This window comes from Leptonotus elevatus, chromosome 12 (assembly GCF_054856555.1).
Source record: "Leptonotus elevatus isolate MCC_2025b chromosome 12, RoL_Lele_1.0, whole genome shotgun sequence".
Classification (NCBI taxonomy): Eukaryota; Metazoa; Chordata; class Actinopteri; order Syngnathiformes; family Syngnathidae; genus Leptonotus; species Leptonotus elevatus.
Genome location: NC_141250.1, coordinates 15,428,693 through 15,444,508, shown reverse-complemented (window position 1 = coordinate 15,444,508; position 15,816 = coordinate 15,428,693). Strand labels below are relative to the sequence as shown.

Here is a 15,816-nt window from a genome sequence, read left to right as displayed (position 1 = left end):
AGTTTACGCTTATTTCAGCTTCAAAATGGTTTGCTTTTTATCTCATAAGCAGATCTCTGGTCTTCATGTTTGCTGAACAGCAAATGCAACTTTCACAGGTGAAACCCAAAACTAAAAACAAGCACTATCTAATGTTACAGGAATCAATCGAAAAGGCAACACTGGAGCAACGTGGAACACATATCACTTGTCTGTTCCAATATTTTAGCGCACTTGAAAAGTGGGTGGGTTCAAACAAAAGTTGCTATTTCCTGAGTTGTTTAATTGTAGAGTTTTTTCAGGGCCGATTATTAGTAGTCAAGGACGCTGATAACTGATATTTGGAGCCGATATTCATTTTTACTAAAAGGGAAAATATTGGCATGAAAAAAAAATATATATACAAACTCCAAGCTTTTTTTTTTAGCATATTTTATTGAACAACGTTTAGAGTTTGTAAAATATTGGAGTTTAAAAAAAATCTTAGTCACTAAACATCTTTATTTTAAAAATCTAATGAAAAGTTCAGGGATCTTTCAGGGGCAGTAGCATGTCTTCAAAAGTTTAATAAAAACGCAAGAATAGCTCACTATTGTTTGCTACAGTAAAAAAAGTTTTTTTTTAAATTTCAAAATATCTGAAGTATTAAAATGTTACTTATCTTAGTTTGAATTTTAAACAAAAACAGAAGGTGCAGAGAGTTCCCAGGGCTCAGAAGCATCTGTGAAAATTGTTTGGATTTTTTTTCCCCCTGAGCACTTTTTTAAATGGCTATATTACCAGCCGTATGATTCTTCAAAATTGCTGTTGCCGATATTCATCATAATGCTCCATATTGGTGCCGATAATCGGCCCAGCTGATATTCGGTCTATCCCTATTTAATTGAGTCACTTTTGAAGCCTTATTTTATATAGTTGGCAATTTTTTTCCATAATTCAAAATTGGCAGGGTTCTCCGCAGTGCGTCAAATTTAGAAGCCCTATTTACTTTCACTTTAAAAAAACACACACACATCCAACGTACTTTTTGAAAAACAAAATAAAAAGGGGACTTTACAAATCAGGTGTAGCAAGTAGCTGACTAAAAGAAACAGAATACAGTTTATATTGGATTAATTTGATGTCTCTTACAGCGAATGACAATGACTCAACATTCATTGCTCTCTTGCAGACAAAGTATGGCCTTTACCTGCTCAACTGCCAGCAATGTTTGTTCTATGGCAGGCGGAATTCTTTCCGAGATCTCCGACAAGTTAAAATGACTGGTGTTTACAGTCTGTGCAATTTCTCTCATCAGGGTCACCACAGGCTTCGCAAGGCTGAGTAACATCACTGTAAAAAAGACAACATAAACTGGTTGATCAGTCACTCTTCAAAAACCCTACGTTGTGAAAGTATGTCTTGGTATTTATTCAACCGTGCGTGCCGGTGCTGCAAATGTTCAAAGTGCAACCTACAAATAATCAAATTGTTTTATTATTTTGTATAACGTAGTTGCATAAAGTTTACTTTTATTATGTGTCTAATGTATCATTAACCAAGCTATACAAATGTAGAACCAAATGCTTAATGCTGAGCGTTTTACTTACTGTTCTCTGCTTGCTTGGTGTTTACCATACATGCTATGATTTTTTCAAAATAGGGGACAACAGCTGTGACATTGTCCCATTGCTGCGTTCCACTGACTGTTGACAGTACAGCCTCCAACATCTTTTCAAGCCTGTGCCAAAACAAAAACACCTTAATTCGAAAGCAGACTTACATATCCATAATCATTTTGTCTGATTCAATTTACTTATGCCACGTCGTTTGGTTAGCCTGTCCACTCAAAATCTGTTGAAGTACTGCACCGGCATGGGATAAGGCCTCCGCAGATGGAGTCATGGTACCGAAGCCTGGGCCATACATAAAAATCTGCCAAATCTGTTTTGGTTTTTTTTTTTTTAAAGGAAAAGGTTGATTCAAATGATATAGAAGTGCAAAACAAAACAGGTTGAAATTAATGAACTGGTTGAATTTAAAGATATGTAGAAATAATTAGATTGCCTGCGAATCAGTTACATTTCAGAATGTTCGTGACTTATTTGCAGTGAGGTGTGGTTCAGATGGGGGCGGTCAAGCGAGCACAACAAAGACAGATTGTATCAGTATATTACGCCTTGTGATCGCCTTAGCAGTTTGCACGTCTTTCACGATCTAACACCAAACTTGTCTGGAATGCGTGCAAGTAGCTCCTTTTGAAGTCTTACCTGGTTAAAAAACCCTGTCAGAATTGTTGTTGTTTCATTTTCTAAGCTTATGTTGCCTGAAACCACAAAAAAAAAAATGTTTACATCACTGTCAAGCATACACACACAGCAGAGTTGATCAAACTTGAAGGCACACACTCAAAACAGAAACTTTAAGTGATAGTTGAGCTACAACCTAGACTTCAGATTGAGGGTCCTTTACCTGGGTTGGAGACCAAGATGACATGAGTGATGTTGATGATAACAGAAACATAGTACTGAGCTTCGCTGTTTGGTGGCAGGAGGCTCTGAATTGTCTTCATTTGGTTCAAAATGCTTCAAAAAACAAAGAAGGGCAATATTCCCATTGTACGTTATCAAAGAAAAGAAAATTGTTGCATGTGTGACGTAAGTTTCATTTTTTTTTTCCCAGAGAGACAGTAGGACTATATGTACTAAAAAAAAAATTAGCTTAAGACATCGTATACCAGTTAAGTATTCATTAAAGGGGACGTCAACCTTCAACATGTCTTGACAATAATATGCTATATGTGTCCTCACTAGTCTAAACATAACATTCTGATTAATCTTACATTTGTGGAATATGAGTTAAGCAGCAAAATCCGGCCATTTTTTTTCCATCTCAGGGGGCGGCCATTTTGCCACTTGCTGTCCACTGAAGGTGACATCACAGTTGCTCATTGCTCAGGCAATGACCAATCTCAGCTCACCTGTTTTCTAAAGCTGTGCTGTGATTGGTTGTTACCTGAAACTTGAGCAACTGTGATGTCAGCAAGTGGCAAAATGGCCGCCTTCTGATACTGATAAAAACTGCTGGATTTTGCTGCTTAACTCATATTCAACTAACACAATATTAACCAGAATATCATATTTAGACTAGTGGGGTGCTGCATAGGACATATTATTGACAATATTTTATTTTATTTTTACTTCACGTTTAATATTTTCCAGAAACTGAAGATGGCACTCACATGAGATTCCAGTTGTCTGGTCCATTGGAGACGGCGATGGTCTCAAAATAATTGGTGACTACTTTGAGGCCAGCGAGCAGATAGACAGCAATCTCATCTGGCACCAGCTGCTGAACAACAATTTGGGTTCTATTGAGGACGTCGAGGGTGAGGTTGAGTGATGCGGAAAAAGTCAAGTTCTCTTCCGCAAACAAGACCAATGAACTGTGGACAATTCCCTGGATGTTTTCCTGCGCAGACTGTGACAGTGGGGCTGTGTCTCGGGTCAGAATTTGCATGAAACTTTGGACTGCTTCCATGATGGCAGCATACAGGTGGTCAAACTGTTGATCTCCTGGTTGCTCTAACACCATAATAGCGTTGCTTAGGGACTGTGTGATATTGCTGATGATGTAGAGGTAATCCAGCTGTTCAACAGTGAGATAGTTAACCATCGTCTGCAAAAGGAGGTGAAGGTCTTTTACAGGTGTGGAAGCATTTATGGAAGGGTTTTCCCAGTGGAGCATACTGGTGAAGAGTGTTGTGACATTGGGCTCTGCCATCCATGCATGTATAAGATGGAGGTAGGTTTGAATTTGTTCCTCAACTTCATATAGCATGGCTGTGTTGGGGAATGGCACAGTACCAAAGGTTTGAGAAGACTCATCCTGAACTTTAATGTTGACCATTATATATTCCAGAATTTGCTGCAGAATTTCAATAGTTGCTTGGCCGATTTTGATCACGCCTGCGCCATCCGTTGGGTGCTGAAATTGGCCAAGCTGGTTGCTAATGAACAAAGTCAAATTGGTCTGTGCTATTTGCAGTGTCACTTGTAGTTGCGTGAGGCGCAAAAAGGGGTGAAGGAGGTCCGACACGTAGCTGGTGCTCGTCGCGTTTTCCAACCGTTGCAAATACCAATGGAGGATTTGCAAATATTGTATCATAACTTCCTCATTGTACGGTACTGACATGGCATCAAGGATGTGGGCCAAGGGTTCGGGGTCAGCGGCTAGCTTCAACAGACCTTCTATCACTCTGATTTCTTCCATGATCTCTGGAGTACTCAGATTGTTCATCTGGAGGTTTGTCTTAATATTGCTCAGGGTGTTGTTAAGAACATGTATGACAGGCACTTGCGCGCTGGAGCTAAAATTGACTTGGACGAGATCGGTTGTGGTTTGATTGACAATGAACGGGACAAGGGAGATGATGGCTGCATGATTTTGCAGAGCAGGTATGTTTGCCACAAATTTACTGGCCTTGTCTATTAATCCCATGACACACTGGGCTGTCACTGATGCGTTGTGCTGTTCAAAACACTTTGGAACATTGGCTATATCCATTACATTTACTAACAGCCCATTAATATTGGCAGCTCCTGCAAGTTGAGCAATGTAGTTTAGTTCTTCAAGGGTGATGTTTGACTGTCTCAGAGCATCCTGGAGTTGAGAGATTGTAACGGTTGGCATTGCAATAACCAGCCTGACGAAATAAAGTGTCTGGTTGAACGCCCTGACATAGACAGCGTCGTTTGGAGACAAAAAGAGTGAAAAGAAAGCGGATGCAACATCTTCATATTCATATTCCCCACTCTCCGGAAACTTGCTGGTTAGGTTGATGGTGACATTGGCATCGACTGAGAGCGTCAAGTTGACAATTTCATCCAAAAATGTGAACAAATCTGAGATCCCAGATGAACAGTTCTGTTGTGACGCACATAAAGTCAAGTGATACTGCAATACTTTGAAATCTTGATAACACCAAGCAGCTCTTTCTTGGAACTCTGGTGGTAAGAATGCAAGAATTTTTTGTACCACCAGATCCAGGGCAGCTTCCGGGCCAATCTGAGTGAGGTTGTAAAGGCTCTCAGGGGTGAGGAGGTTGAGAAAATCAGTGGAAACTTGGTGGAGGTCAGTAACTTCTGCTATGCTCATTTGCCCGTTAGGCAACGAGACCTGTTGGATTTGGCGCAGCTTATACAAGGACACCACACAATTTTGAAGTTGACGAATATATGAAAGAATTATGTTCGTTGGGTCATCATTTGGTGAATCAACCACTTCCTTGAGAAGCTCCATAGCACTAAGAATGGCCTCTACAGTGCCTGATGAGGTTTGGTTGGTGAAAGGCTTCAAAGCATCTTTGAGACGAGCCGCTTCCTCTTGGTCAAAGTAGTTAGAATACGTAAGCAGGGTGTTCCCCATCACATAGGAGATAGACATTGTGAGGTTCGCCTCAGAGGAAAGGAACTGCATTATCAACCGCTCCAATTCGGGCATTGTTGGGTCCGTCTCATTGAAGGTAAAAATGTGCTGGTTGCCTCGACCAAGCTTCACAGCTGCGTCAATAATGTCGGAGTCACTGATTGAGTCGTTGAGTAGCAGGGGCAGCAGTGGGGACAGACCAGTAGACTCAAACAGATCACTTATGATGGGAACCATAACGTCAGGGTTTAAGATGTTTTGATCTGAGAGTGTGGTGACGGTCCAAACAAAGTTGTTCAACTTGCTCATTAGGTTTATCAGGTATGCAAAGAGTGCATCTCCACCTTTAATTTCTTGTGTTAAAAATGAAGCTGTCATATTCTTGCTGAGTTCCCAATATACATGCTGTAATAGATTGACAGTTGCTTTGAGACAGCTACAGAGGATAGAGAAAAACAGATGAGACGGAAATACAGTTAGACATGCAGTCAGGAATGTGCTTGAGAAACAAGAAAAAAGTATATATTGTTTGTAACTATAGTGCATAATACTCAGTTTGACAACTTTCATTACTATTGAAGTGAGTTTTCTTTTTAAACAGATACAACGGACTCAACAAGTCTTAGCAATGTACTTGGAAGAAAACTTGACCTGTTTTATTATTACTATTATTATTATTATTATTATCGTCAGCAGCAGCAGCAGCATGAAAAGGCAAATTATTACTGCTTACTGCTAAAAAAGGTTATTTAAACTAAATAAAATAAAATAAAAAATAAAATAAATAAAATAAATAAAATAAATAAAATAAATAAAATAAATAAAATAAATAAAATAAATAAAATAAAATAAAAAATTTTTATTTTTTTTTTAAACAAAAACTAACTGAAACTAACTATAATTATAGCAAAAATGTCCTTTGTTTTAGTGTTTGGTCATTAATTTAATAAATGAGCTTTTGGGGTTGATTTTAAATGGAATTTTAAGTATATTTATTTCAATATTAACCTGAATTAGGACATTTGAAAGTGTGTCACACAAGTGACATCATCTAGCAGCAGCCAATAGAAAAGCACCCTCAGATGATGTCGCACCTAGGCGACAAATTTGCCTGCTTGACTTTTGGCTCCAATGGCTCGGTTCGCCTGCTTTTAACTTTCATTTAACTCAGCCAAAATGCAGGGCTAGGTAAGAAATGCATTATTTTTTTCATTTTACCATGGTGTTTATTAAATATTGGACACAAGCAAAAAAAAAAAAAAACTAACTAAAATTAAGCTTCTTTTTTTTATAACTGAAACTAATAAAAACTAACAGAACCACTCTGAAAGCTAATTAAAACTAACTAAATTTAAAAAAACAAAACTAGCCAACACTATAATAACCCTGCTGCTAAATCACCAATTATTCTTTCTTGCTTGAGAAAGGACTATTTCATTCAAAACCACTTGTGCATATTCAAAGGTTGAATATAGTCTTGTGGGAGTAAACTTCTTGCAAGTCATTCATTCAGATAGGTGGAATTTGCCACTTACTTTACCAGGACGTCTTGGCTTGGTGACACCACAGCCTCTATGAGAGCTTCAACAAAAGTGTGCCAATTCAAATTGGTATCACAATCAACGTTAAGGGTGTCCATGTCAAGAGAACCTAAAGTGAAAGTTATACAAATTGATATCAAATTGAACTATGAAATTAAATTGTCAATCACTGCACCAGTGATAAGTTTGATTGAAATAGAAAATACTGCATGCTATGAGGGAGAACAGGAAAGGGACTCACAGTTTGCTGGCTGAGTTGTGTTGCCAGGTCTGTAGTTCAAAACCCAGTAAATCATGTGGAAATAGCTTTTCATCTCGGGCCACTGTGGACTCATCTCAACCTTTTCTCCCAAATTCACCATGAAAACAAAAGCACTAAAAGCAAAGAAAGAAATGTTATGATGTTTTCATTTAAGCTGTACGAAGCTTCACTAAATTGGTAGATTCCTTTTCTCCAAACCTTTGTAGAAGAGTCTCCGTAATATCCCCTGAGTTGTTTCCCGGCAACCAATTGACCCAATTGAGCCAATAATCTTCCCCTAGCTCTGAGGACAACCTGTGCAAAAAAGCTCCGAATTCCAGGGAGCTGTTACACAACTTATGCCACTCGGAGAGAATCATAGAAAGAGTTACATTGAAGTCTTTTCCTCCGTCAGTAAGGGTGCTGTATAGCTCTCCTCCCTATGAACATTAGCATAACAATATTTTTTTACCCACTTTTGCTTTAGTTGAAATAACCGAATGTTTCCAAAAGTATTACTTTTTCAATCAATGGCATCCAATCCATTAGAAGGAGATTCTCTAGTGTTGTAGAGTTCTCGCAGATGATAGAATTCCACACCTCAAACTTGATGGTCTCAGTAGACAAGAACCACTGGAAGGGGCCCAAGGCATCTTCACACGTAACATACTGTGATGTCAGACTCTGTTGAAGCAAAAGCATGATGATTGTGGGGATTTATTGCTGACTCTTTTTTGGGGGATGATTTTTGCTAACCCAAGGTATAGCCTTCATGCCTTTTGTCATTCACCAGAAGACTCAACGTAAACAACAGATTTATTTGTTGGATCAAAAATAATACAAACAAATTGCAGTGATTTCTCACAACACTATGGGTCTACATGGAATTTTGTTATGGTTCATATATAAATTTAAAGGATACCCAGATGGTGATAAAGGGTTAGGATAGCTACGGTAGTGAGTGAGAGGGGCAAAGGGGATGAACATTTGAGGAATCAGTGCTTTGAAATTACAAAGTTAAAAACATTTGAGTATACTTAAAGGTAGAACACACTGATAATTTACCCCCCAGAATCAAAGTCAACAAAGGCTCGATTGTCAGATGTCTCTAAAAAAAAATCATCCAAAGCAATTATCCTGTGCTGTGAGCTGTGTTAACGTATTTTTCTTCCCCAATCTGGTCAGAAAATGGCCAGGGCTAACCACCATTAATGTTAAATGTGCAATATTTACACTTGCGGTGCAGTCAACATAGGGTCACATTCTCCTGTCATTTAAAAGCCTTTGTGCTCAATATGTACTCTGGGTGGAGAAACCATAAACGGAGGGGATTCCCATCAAGTCTGGCTTTTCCTCTTATGAGTCCAGCATCAAGCACTTGAAGTTTCGATGCAGTATCAATGCCACAAGTAAGAAAAATATTGGAAACGAAACTTCCAGAAAGCTAACAAGGTATAGACATTGAACAAAAAATACGTATTAAAATATTGGTTGATTAAAGAGGGCTATGAGTCGGTTACTACAGCTTTCTACTGCTGATATTTCTTGGTTGATTATGGTGACAGTGGACTTTTATTTCTTCCCCATTCATTTTCAATGCTCATCTAAAACTGCAAGAAGAGATTCTGCCTTAAACACATTGCTAGTCAGATATATTTTCTATAAGAAAAAAAACAAAACAAGAGTAACCGACAAGGCTCCTTAATTATAACTACATACAGGGTAATGTCATAATGATGATTTGCATATTTAAGGAAATACTTGACTCACTGAGCCCTTTTCAGCACTAAAAAAGTCAATATTTTGTCGACTGAAGACGACATCACCGATGCTGAGGAAGTAGGTAACGAAAAACTATTACATTCAGTTATTTCAACTAAAGCAAAAGTGAAAAAACAAATATGCAGATGAAGTAGGTAACGACCAATCATGGCTGTTTGCTGACCCAGATAACAGATGAGCCATAATTTTTTTCGTTACCCACTTCCTCAGCACCGGTGATGTCCTCTTCAGTCGACAGCAAGTGGAAAAAATAGTTTAAGTGTTAATTGTACATGAAAAACAATGAAGTTATCAAATCAATTTTGGGACAAAATATTAAGACTGAACAAAAAATATTTTATCGGTTGATTAAAGACGGCTATGAGTCGGTTAGTACAGCTTTTTACTGCTGATATTTTGTGGTTGATCTCAGCCTCTGAGACTGAAAATTGCTCAATGAGTCAAGTATCCCTTAATCATTTGTCAAAACATCTCATTAAGTAAAACCAGTCTATGAGGCAAAAAAAAGAAAAGCAAAAAGACGTGCTTTATCCTGTTCACTGATTTTAACGACTTGCACAAGTCTCATGAAAGATTCATGTCGTTATGATTTGAAGCAAGCCTCGGCTGTCAATGAAACACACTTCTTCAGTTTTTCTGCATTAATTCTCAGCTTAGGCGTGGTCGGTGTGTCAGATGTCTGAATGGAAAATTACATGGACATGAACAAATGGAAGAATGGAAAAATATGGCCCAATATAAACAGTACACAAGAGTACATTTAATAGAACCTAGAACTGTAATATTATAGTTTGTATATGTCATTATTTTCATTTGCACACGATCCTTGTTTGTATTCCCTTTCTCTTGTATCACACCAAGGAGTAGTATTCCATTCTCATTGTGCACAACAATGAAAGCGGCTATTCTATTCTAGAGGTCACGGACAACGTGATTGTGAGGTGAAACTGAAAGATAGCCAATCAGGATGCGACATGAAGTTCAAGCTGTTCTGGACTAAAAGTGGAAAAGCTGAGTTGAGTCTTTGTACACATGTCTCAGAAGTCAAACGCTACATAACAAAACGACAGTAAATTGAAATTGATGTTTATATTGTATGTCAACCATATGAGCTCATTAAATAATCTAGGCATACCTTCACTATTACTTCCGTGACGCTTTCTAGGATCTGGCCGATCCAAACACTTGCTTCAGTTTGGTTGGTAAGCAAGGTTAGAAAAATGTTTTGGAATTGACCAGAATCAGTCAAGATATTGTCCATCGTGTCTGCAAACAGGAGTTAAAAAATATTAGACAGGAAAAGTTTAGCTTTAAGCTATAGCTATTGTAATGTCAGGTTACAAAACAACGTGTTTATCAATAATTCCAACCCCTTGGACCACACCCACTTATTTACAATGTCTTTTGTATAATAGCTCAATGGGGTAAGTTTTCTTTGTGAGCACGTATTGAGTTCTCTCATGCAAACCCTTCAAGTTGCTCTTCACTAAGAAATCCGTCAGCGGTCTCCAGAGAAAGGGTGGCAACATGTTCCATTTACCTTTGGGTTAAACACTACTGGTACTTCAATAGAAAGAACAATAGCGACCGAGGCATTGTGTGATAGGAAATGTACGATTTTCTTCGGACTCTACACTCTTGTGAAATATTTATTTCATTTCCTTTACATTAAAATTCTGAATTTATGTCAAATTTGTACCTATAAAAATGAGAGGCGTCCAGAGACAACCACAAAAGGGATGAATTCAATTAACTCGAACCCAAGCTAATTGCAGATAAGACATGATCACTGTTTGTACATATTTTACCTTCAACAGTATGAATCGAGAGAGTTGCCAATTCCATGGACTGAAAACCAAAGCGGAGGATGTGCTGGACAATCATGTCCACGTCAGGATGAAATTCACTCAATTTCAGCAGCACTTCACCAACTGTCAAAAATCTGCCAAGCATAAAGCCTCCCGAAAATCATGTCTGGGAAATACAGTGGCTCTCCAAAACTGAGCTAGTGTAACAAATTGAGATTTTTATGAACAGAAAGCATTATACGTACAGCTCCTCCTCAATGTTTTGTGGTTGTGTTTCTATATTGTGCCAGGGCCTCGAGATGTTGGAGCCTCCCAGGCCCCATGGGAAGCCTCCTCCCAAGAGACTGTGGAGCAGCCCTTTGGCAAATGAAATATCATGGCGAGCAACATCCCTACTCCAAGCCAGTAAAGCCTGGAAGAAAAAGTTCAGGAGACAAGAAAACCTCCAATTAGCTCAAGTCAATTTTGTTTTATTTGAATATTTCTTATAGGGGAAGTCAACCTTAAATATTTCTTGACAATAGTATGTTATATGTGACCTCATTAGTCTAAACATGACATTCTGATTAATATAAAATTTGTAGAATATGAGTTATCAAGCTAAATTCTGCCATTTTTATCCATCTCAGGGGGTGGCCATTTTGCCACTTGCTGTCGACTGAAGATGGCATCACAGTTGCTCAGGGCTTAGGCAACCACCAATCACAGCTCACCTGTTTTCTGAAGCTGAGCTGTGATTGGTTGTTACCTGAGACCCGAGCAACTGTGATGTCATTTTCATTTGACAGTAAGTGGCAACATGGCCGCCCTCTGAGATGGATAAAAAATGGCTGGATTTTGCTTCGTAAATCATATTCTACAAATGTAATATTAACCAGAATACCAACTAGTGGGGCTGCACTTTTTTCTCAATGTGTTGCCTTAATATTTTTGGTCTGAGTCTCCTTTAATCTTTTTGTTTGGCATATTTTGTGATAGAATAACCTGTATAAGTAAAAATACACTACAGTTAGTAATTACTGTGGTTAAAGAAAATACTTAATTATTCTGTCAATTTTAGTACCTTCCATCATTTTGTTTTTACATTATAATGTGTGTTGTGTACATAAAATGTGAATCTGTGGCTGTAGATGCATTTTAAATACTATGGCACACTCCTGACCTTGTAAATTGTATAAGTAACTAATTGACACATGGCGGCCCTAAAATCTAATCATGTCCATTTGACTTTGTCTCAGTGAGAAGACGCTGAATGCTAATTGGATGGCCTTGACATTTCCGTTTCTCGGGTATGACCCACTTGTTGACATGGTCAACAACTTTTGCGCAGTTGAAGGCTAATTGTTTAGTACACTCTGAATCTACTTGTGCAATTGCTACTCGAGAATATAAATGTGTATGGAGAGGAAAATGGAATCCAAAAGAGTGCTTTCAACGTAAGGTGGATGACACAATTGCGGCGACTGTAACCTACCTGCTGGGCAACCTTGTTGGGACTGATCGTGTTGAGAATCAGATCCAATGCACCAGTCATGCACATGGTTGAGAGCCACACGGGGTTACTACTGTTGTCACAAATGTAGGACTGCAGAAAGTGTCTGTCTAATGTCAGGAAGATAACCTGAGGAAGAGAAAACTGTCAAACTGGATGCATGTCACTTAATTGGGGAGAGAATGTCACAAAAGCAGAAAATCTTCTCAAAGCAAGGAAGACTTGCTATAACATTTTGCCTGCTTTTAAAAGTCAATCAAAATGCTATTCCTTATTAATCCGAATAATTAGGGGGAAAAATGTAACAATGCTATTTGATTAGCATAATAAATCCCTGATGGATAGGGGTGCTTTAAAAAAGTTTGCCCACGTTACCACATTGGGTAAGGTGGGCTTCCACAATGACCAATTGCATAATCCGATAACATAAAACCCAACACAAGCAAAAGACAATAGTTACATCACATTTTCCTGCTGGATCTTGTTAAAAGAAAATACTTTTAGTTACGAAACAACACACCTTAGCTTTGAATTAAAACTGGGAAATAGCATGATAGGCTCTTCTAGACTATCTAATACATACCTGGGGAAGTGGAATTTTGACATTTTGTAAAACCTGTTCAGCAATTTGGCTCAATGAGTCATTGTTCAGCATGACAATGTCTCCAATGGAGATGGACACATCTAAGCAGAAGTAAACAATGGATTTATTACACATGAATGCTACGGTGTGTTAATTTCAGCATGCTAACATCCAACGCTACAGGTTCATACAGTTCAAATGGTGCTTAGTTACCGTTGCCAGGCCAGTTTTGAACATAGTGGATAATATTGATGCCTCCAGCAATTAATGGACGCAGTGCAGAGATCGACTCAGTTGTTTCAGAGAACTTGCTCTGGATGACATGCATAATGCTATAAAAAGATCATGAGAAAAACAAAAAATAAAGACAACTGTGCGAAGCTTGTACGTCCAAAGAGCCAATGCAGAATTGTTTTCAGGCTTTATCAAATTCAACTCAGACTTTCTACTCACTAAACGTTCTTTGAAAATTAATGTCAAGACTTTTTTTTTTTTTTTAGGATTACATATATCATATGCATCATTGAGTACCGGTAAATGTGTTTTCCTAATATATATATATATATATATATATATATATATATATATATATATATATATATATATATATATATATATATATATATATATATATATATATATATATATATATATATTTCTAAATAAATAAATAACAAAAATATTATTGGTCATGTAGTGTGAATGAGATCTAATACAAAACCATCAAAATGTAGCCGTTACTCCAAATTTTTGTACCCGTGTATTACCAGGTGCATTCATGTTGTTTTTATTACTAGGAGCACATTACCCCTGTATGTTGGTAAAAAGGTCCACTGCAATGTCCAACAATTGTTCAGGTGATCCGGCAGAGAATAGCTGGGGAATAGCGACAAGGCTCTCCCACAGTGAACTTTCGTTCTGCAGCTCTTCAAGCACCAGCAACACGGCCCCAACGGCCTTTGCCAGCTCGTCGGGATTTGTTAGCAGTTCCTCTTTCAGGATCTGCAAATCACACGCCACTTAAGAGTCAACACATAAATCACTTTGTGTGCTGGAACAAACTCGTTACCATTTGCAGGTAGACTGCATTGACACAATGATGTGCTCATTTTTGGCAATAAAAACATCCAATAACTTCTTACAATTGTCTTGGTGCGTTTACACAGAAATTATTTTTGTAAAGGACCGACAAACTGTACTCAAATCTGAATATTTTACTGATCCACGAGGAAATGTATTTCAAAAGTAAGGCGTCATTCATTTTGAATAGTTTTGCTCTTTTTTTCCTTCAATCTCAACATTGTACTTCTGCTGTGCCATCAATCTGATTTACAGTAAACAAAACAACCGTCTTCCACAGGGACTCTTTGTCCCAGGAGCCGGTCTATAGGAAACTAAAGTAGTGAACAAGTTACGATATGAATTTTGAAAATGTTGGTGATTGTTTAGGTCAGGGGTCAGCAACCTTTGCTGTCAAAAGATCCAATTTAGGTCAATAAATAACCACAAATCTGTCTGGAGCCGCAAAACATTTGAATATTGTGATAAACGAAACTGTGTTAGTGTTAGTCTAGTGAACTTAGGACCCAAAAGCTCATTAGTGCTGCACTATAACAGAAAAATATGCAGACTCTAATAGTTTGAGATTCATTTTCTTCTATCTTTTGTCTGACGTTTTGGGATGTTTTGTTGTTGTTGTTGTTGTTGTAAATTTTCATACTTCATTTTCATACATTTTTAGACTTTTCTGCCTTTCTGTGAAATTTTGAAAATATTATGGTAATTTAATCTTCTTTGTTTTTTGCACATTTTATTTTATTTCTTCATTTTTTTCTCTTTTGCTATCGATTTTCTGACATTTTTGGCAATTTTGTGGACTTCTTATGGTAATTTTCTGGATTTTTTCATTTGTTTTTGAACATTTTCTTTTCTGCCTTTTTTATTTATTTTTGGGAACTTCATGTATATTTTATAGTAATTTTCTGCTTTTCCTCCTCCTTTATGAACATTTTATGGTCACTTTTTGGACATTTTTAAGTATTTAAAAAAAAACGTTTTCATCTACCTTTCATCCCTACTTAAAAATGTGGACTCTGACATTTTTTGAATACTTAATTACCGGTATTAAATTTTTATTTAATAATTAATTCATTAAAACAAATATTTTACCCAAAAAATAAAAATAACTATGTACAAAAAAAATATTAATTTGTACTATTTTTATTTTTAGCAAACCATGGGGAGTCACAGGAGCGGGACCAAAGAGCCACATGTGGCTCCAGAGCCGCAGGTTGCAGACCACTGGTGATGCTGGAATATAACATGATAAAGATACTCTACATCCACAAATACACACAGGCGAGCGCGCACACACCTGGTTTAATGTCAGTAGAAAGTCCTCAAAGACAGTATTATTGGAGTTGCAAAAGTTGTGCGCTGCATTGCTGATGTTGCTGGGTGCGTTTGCGTTGATCGCTGCACAGATGGGCTGCTTCAACACGTTCATTGCTGCCATCATTTTGTGCAAAGCCTCCTAGGATGGATAATTTCGCATTCATAGTCAGACAATCACTGTAGACAGTATTTAATACAATATTTGTAGCACTGTTTTGGATGCAAACAATTGCCAATACGTAAGTGGCCATAAATTGCATCAGTAATGAGTTGTCTTATTTAGGAAACAGACGTTTCATTGTTCACACCTACAGTTACATTCTAACAAATAGAGGCGCACCGATCACAATTTTCTGGGCCGATATCCGATCTTTTAAAAAGCTGATCCCGAATTTTGCCGAACAAGCAGCATACACCTTCAGAGTTCCAATCTTATTTCATTGGAAAACATTGAACAATATCTGTGAAATAATACAAACGGGTTGTTTTAACTGCAAAGTAAGTAGTTCTCTAAAAAAAAAAGCCTATTAGTCATCTCAGCAGAAGAGGACAGTGCCTGACTTTTTCAGATCTCTGAGAATTGAGATGAG

General features: G+C 37.6%; 1 protein-coding gene across 1 annotated transcript in view; it reads right to left on the bottom strand.

The window, feature by feature from the left end:
- abca12 (ATP-binding cassette, sub-family A (ABC1), member 12) overlaps positions 1-15,816 on the bottom strand; it is a 59,915-nt gene that overhangs the window by 39,702 nt on the left and 4,397 nt on the right. The window contains exons 7-24 of the mRNA XM_086090491.1: positions 15,207-15,365; positions 13,641-13,834; positions 13,046-13,164; positions 12,833-12,933; positions 12,232-12,378; positions 11,003-11,169; positions 10,758-10,891; positions 10,085-10,215; positions 7,687-7,851; positions 7,387-7,607; positions 7,168-7,301; positions 6,921-7,035; positions 3,200-5,821; positions 2,431-2,543; positions 2,229-2,284; positions 1,775-1,902; positions 1,569-1,699; positions 1,169-1,311 (exon numbers count right to left, since the gene is read on the bottom strand). Coding sequence (XP_085946617.1) covers positions 1,169-1,311; positions 1,569-1,699; positions 1,775-1,902; positions 2,229-2,284; positions 2,431-2,543; positions 3,200-5,821; positions 6,921-7,035; positions 7,168-7,301; positions 7,387-7,607; positions 7,687-7,851; positions 10,085-10,215; positions 10,758-10,891; positions 11,003-11,169; positions 12,232-12,378; positions 12,833-12,933; positions 13,046-13,164; positions 13,641-13,834; positions 15,207-15,365 — 4,980 coding nt within the window. The remainder of the gene's footprint in view (positions 1-1,168; positions 1,312-1,568; positions 1,700-1,774; positions 1,903-2,228; positions 2,285-2,430; positions 2,544-3,199; positions 5,822-6,920; positions 7,036-7,167; positions 7,302-7,386; positions 7,608-7,686; positions 7,852-10,084; positions 10,216-10,757; positions 10,892-11,002; positions 11,170-12,231; positions 12,379-12,832; positions 12,934-13,045; positions 13,165-13,640; positions 13,835-15,206; positions 15,366-15,816) is intronic.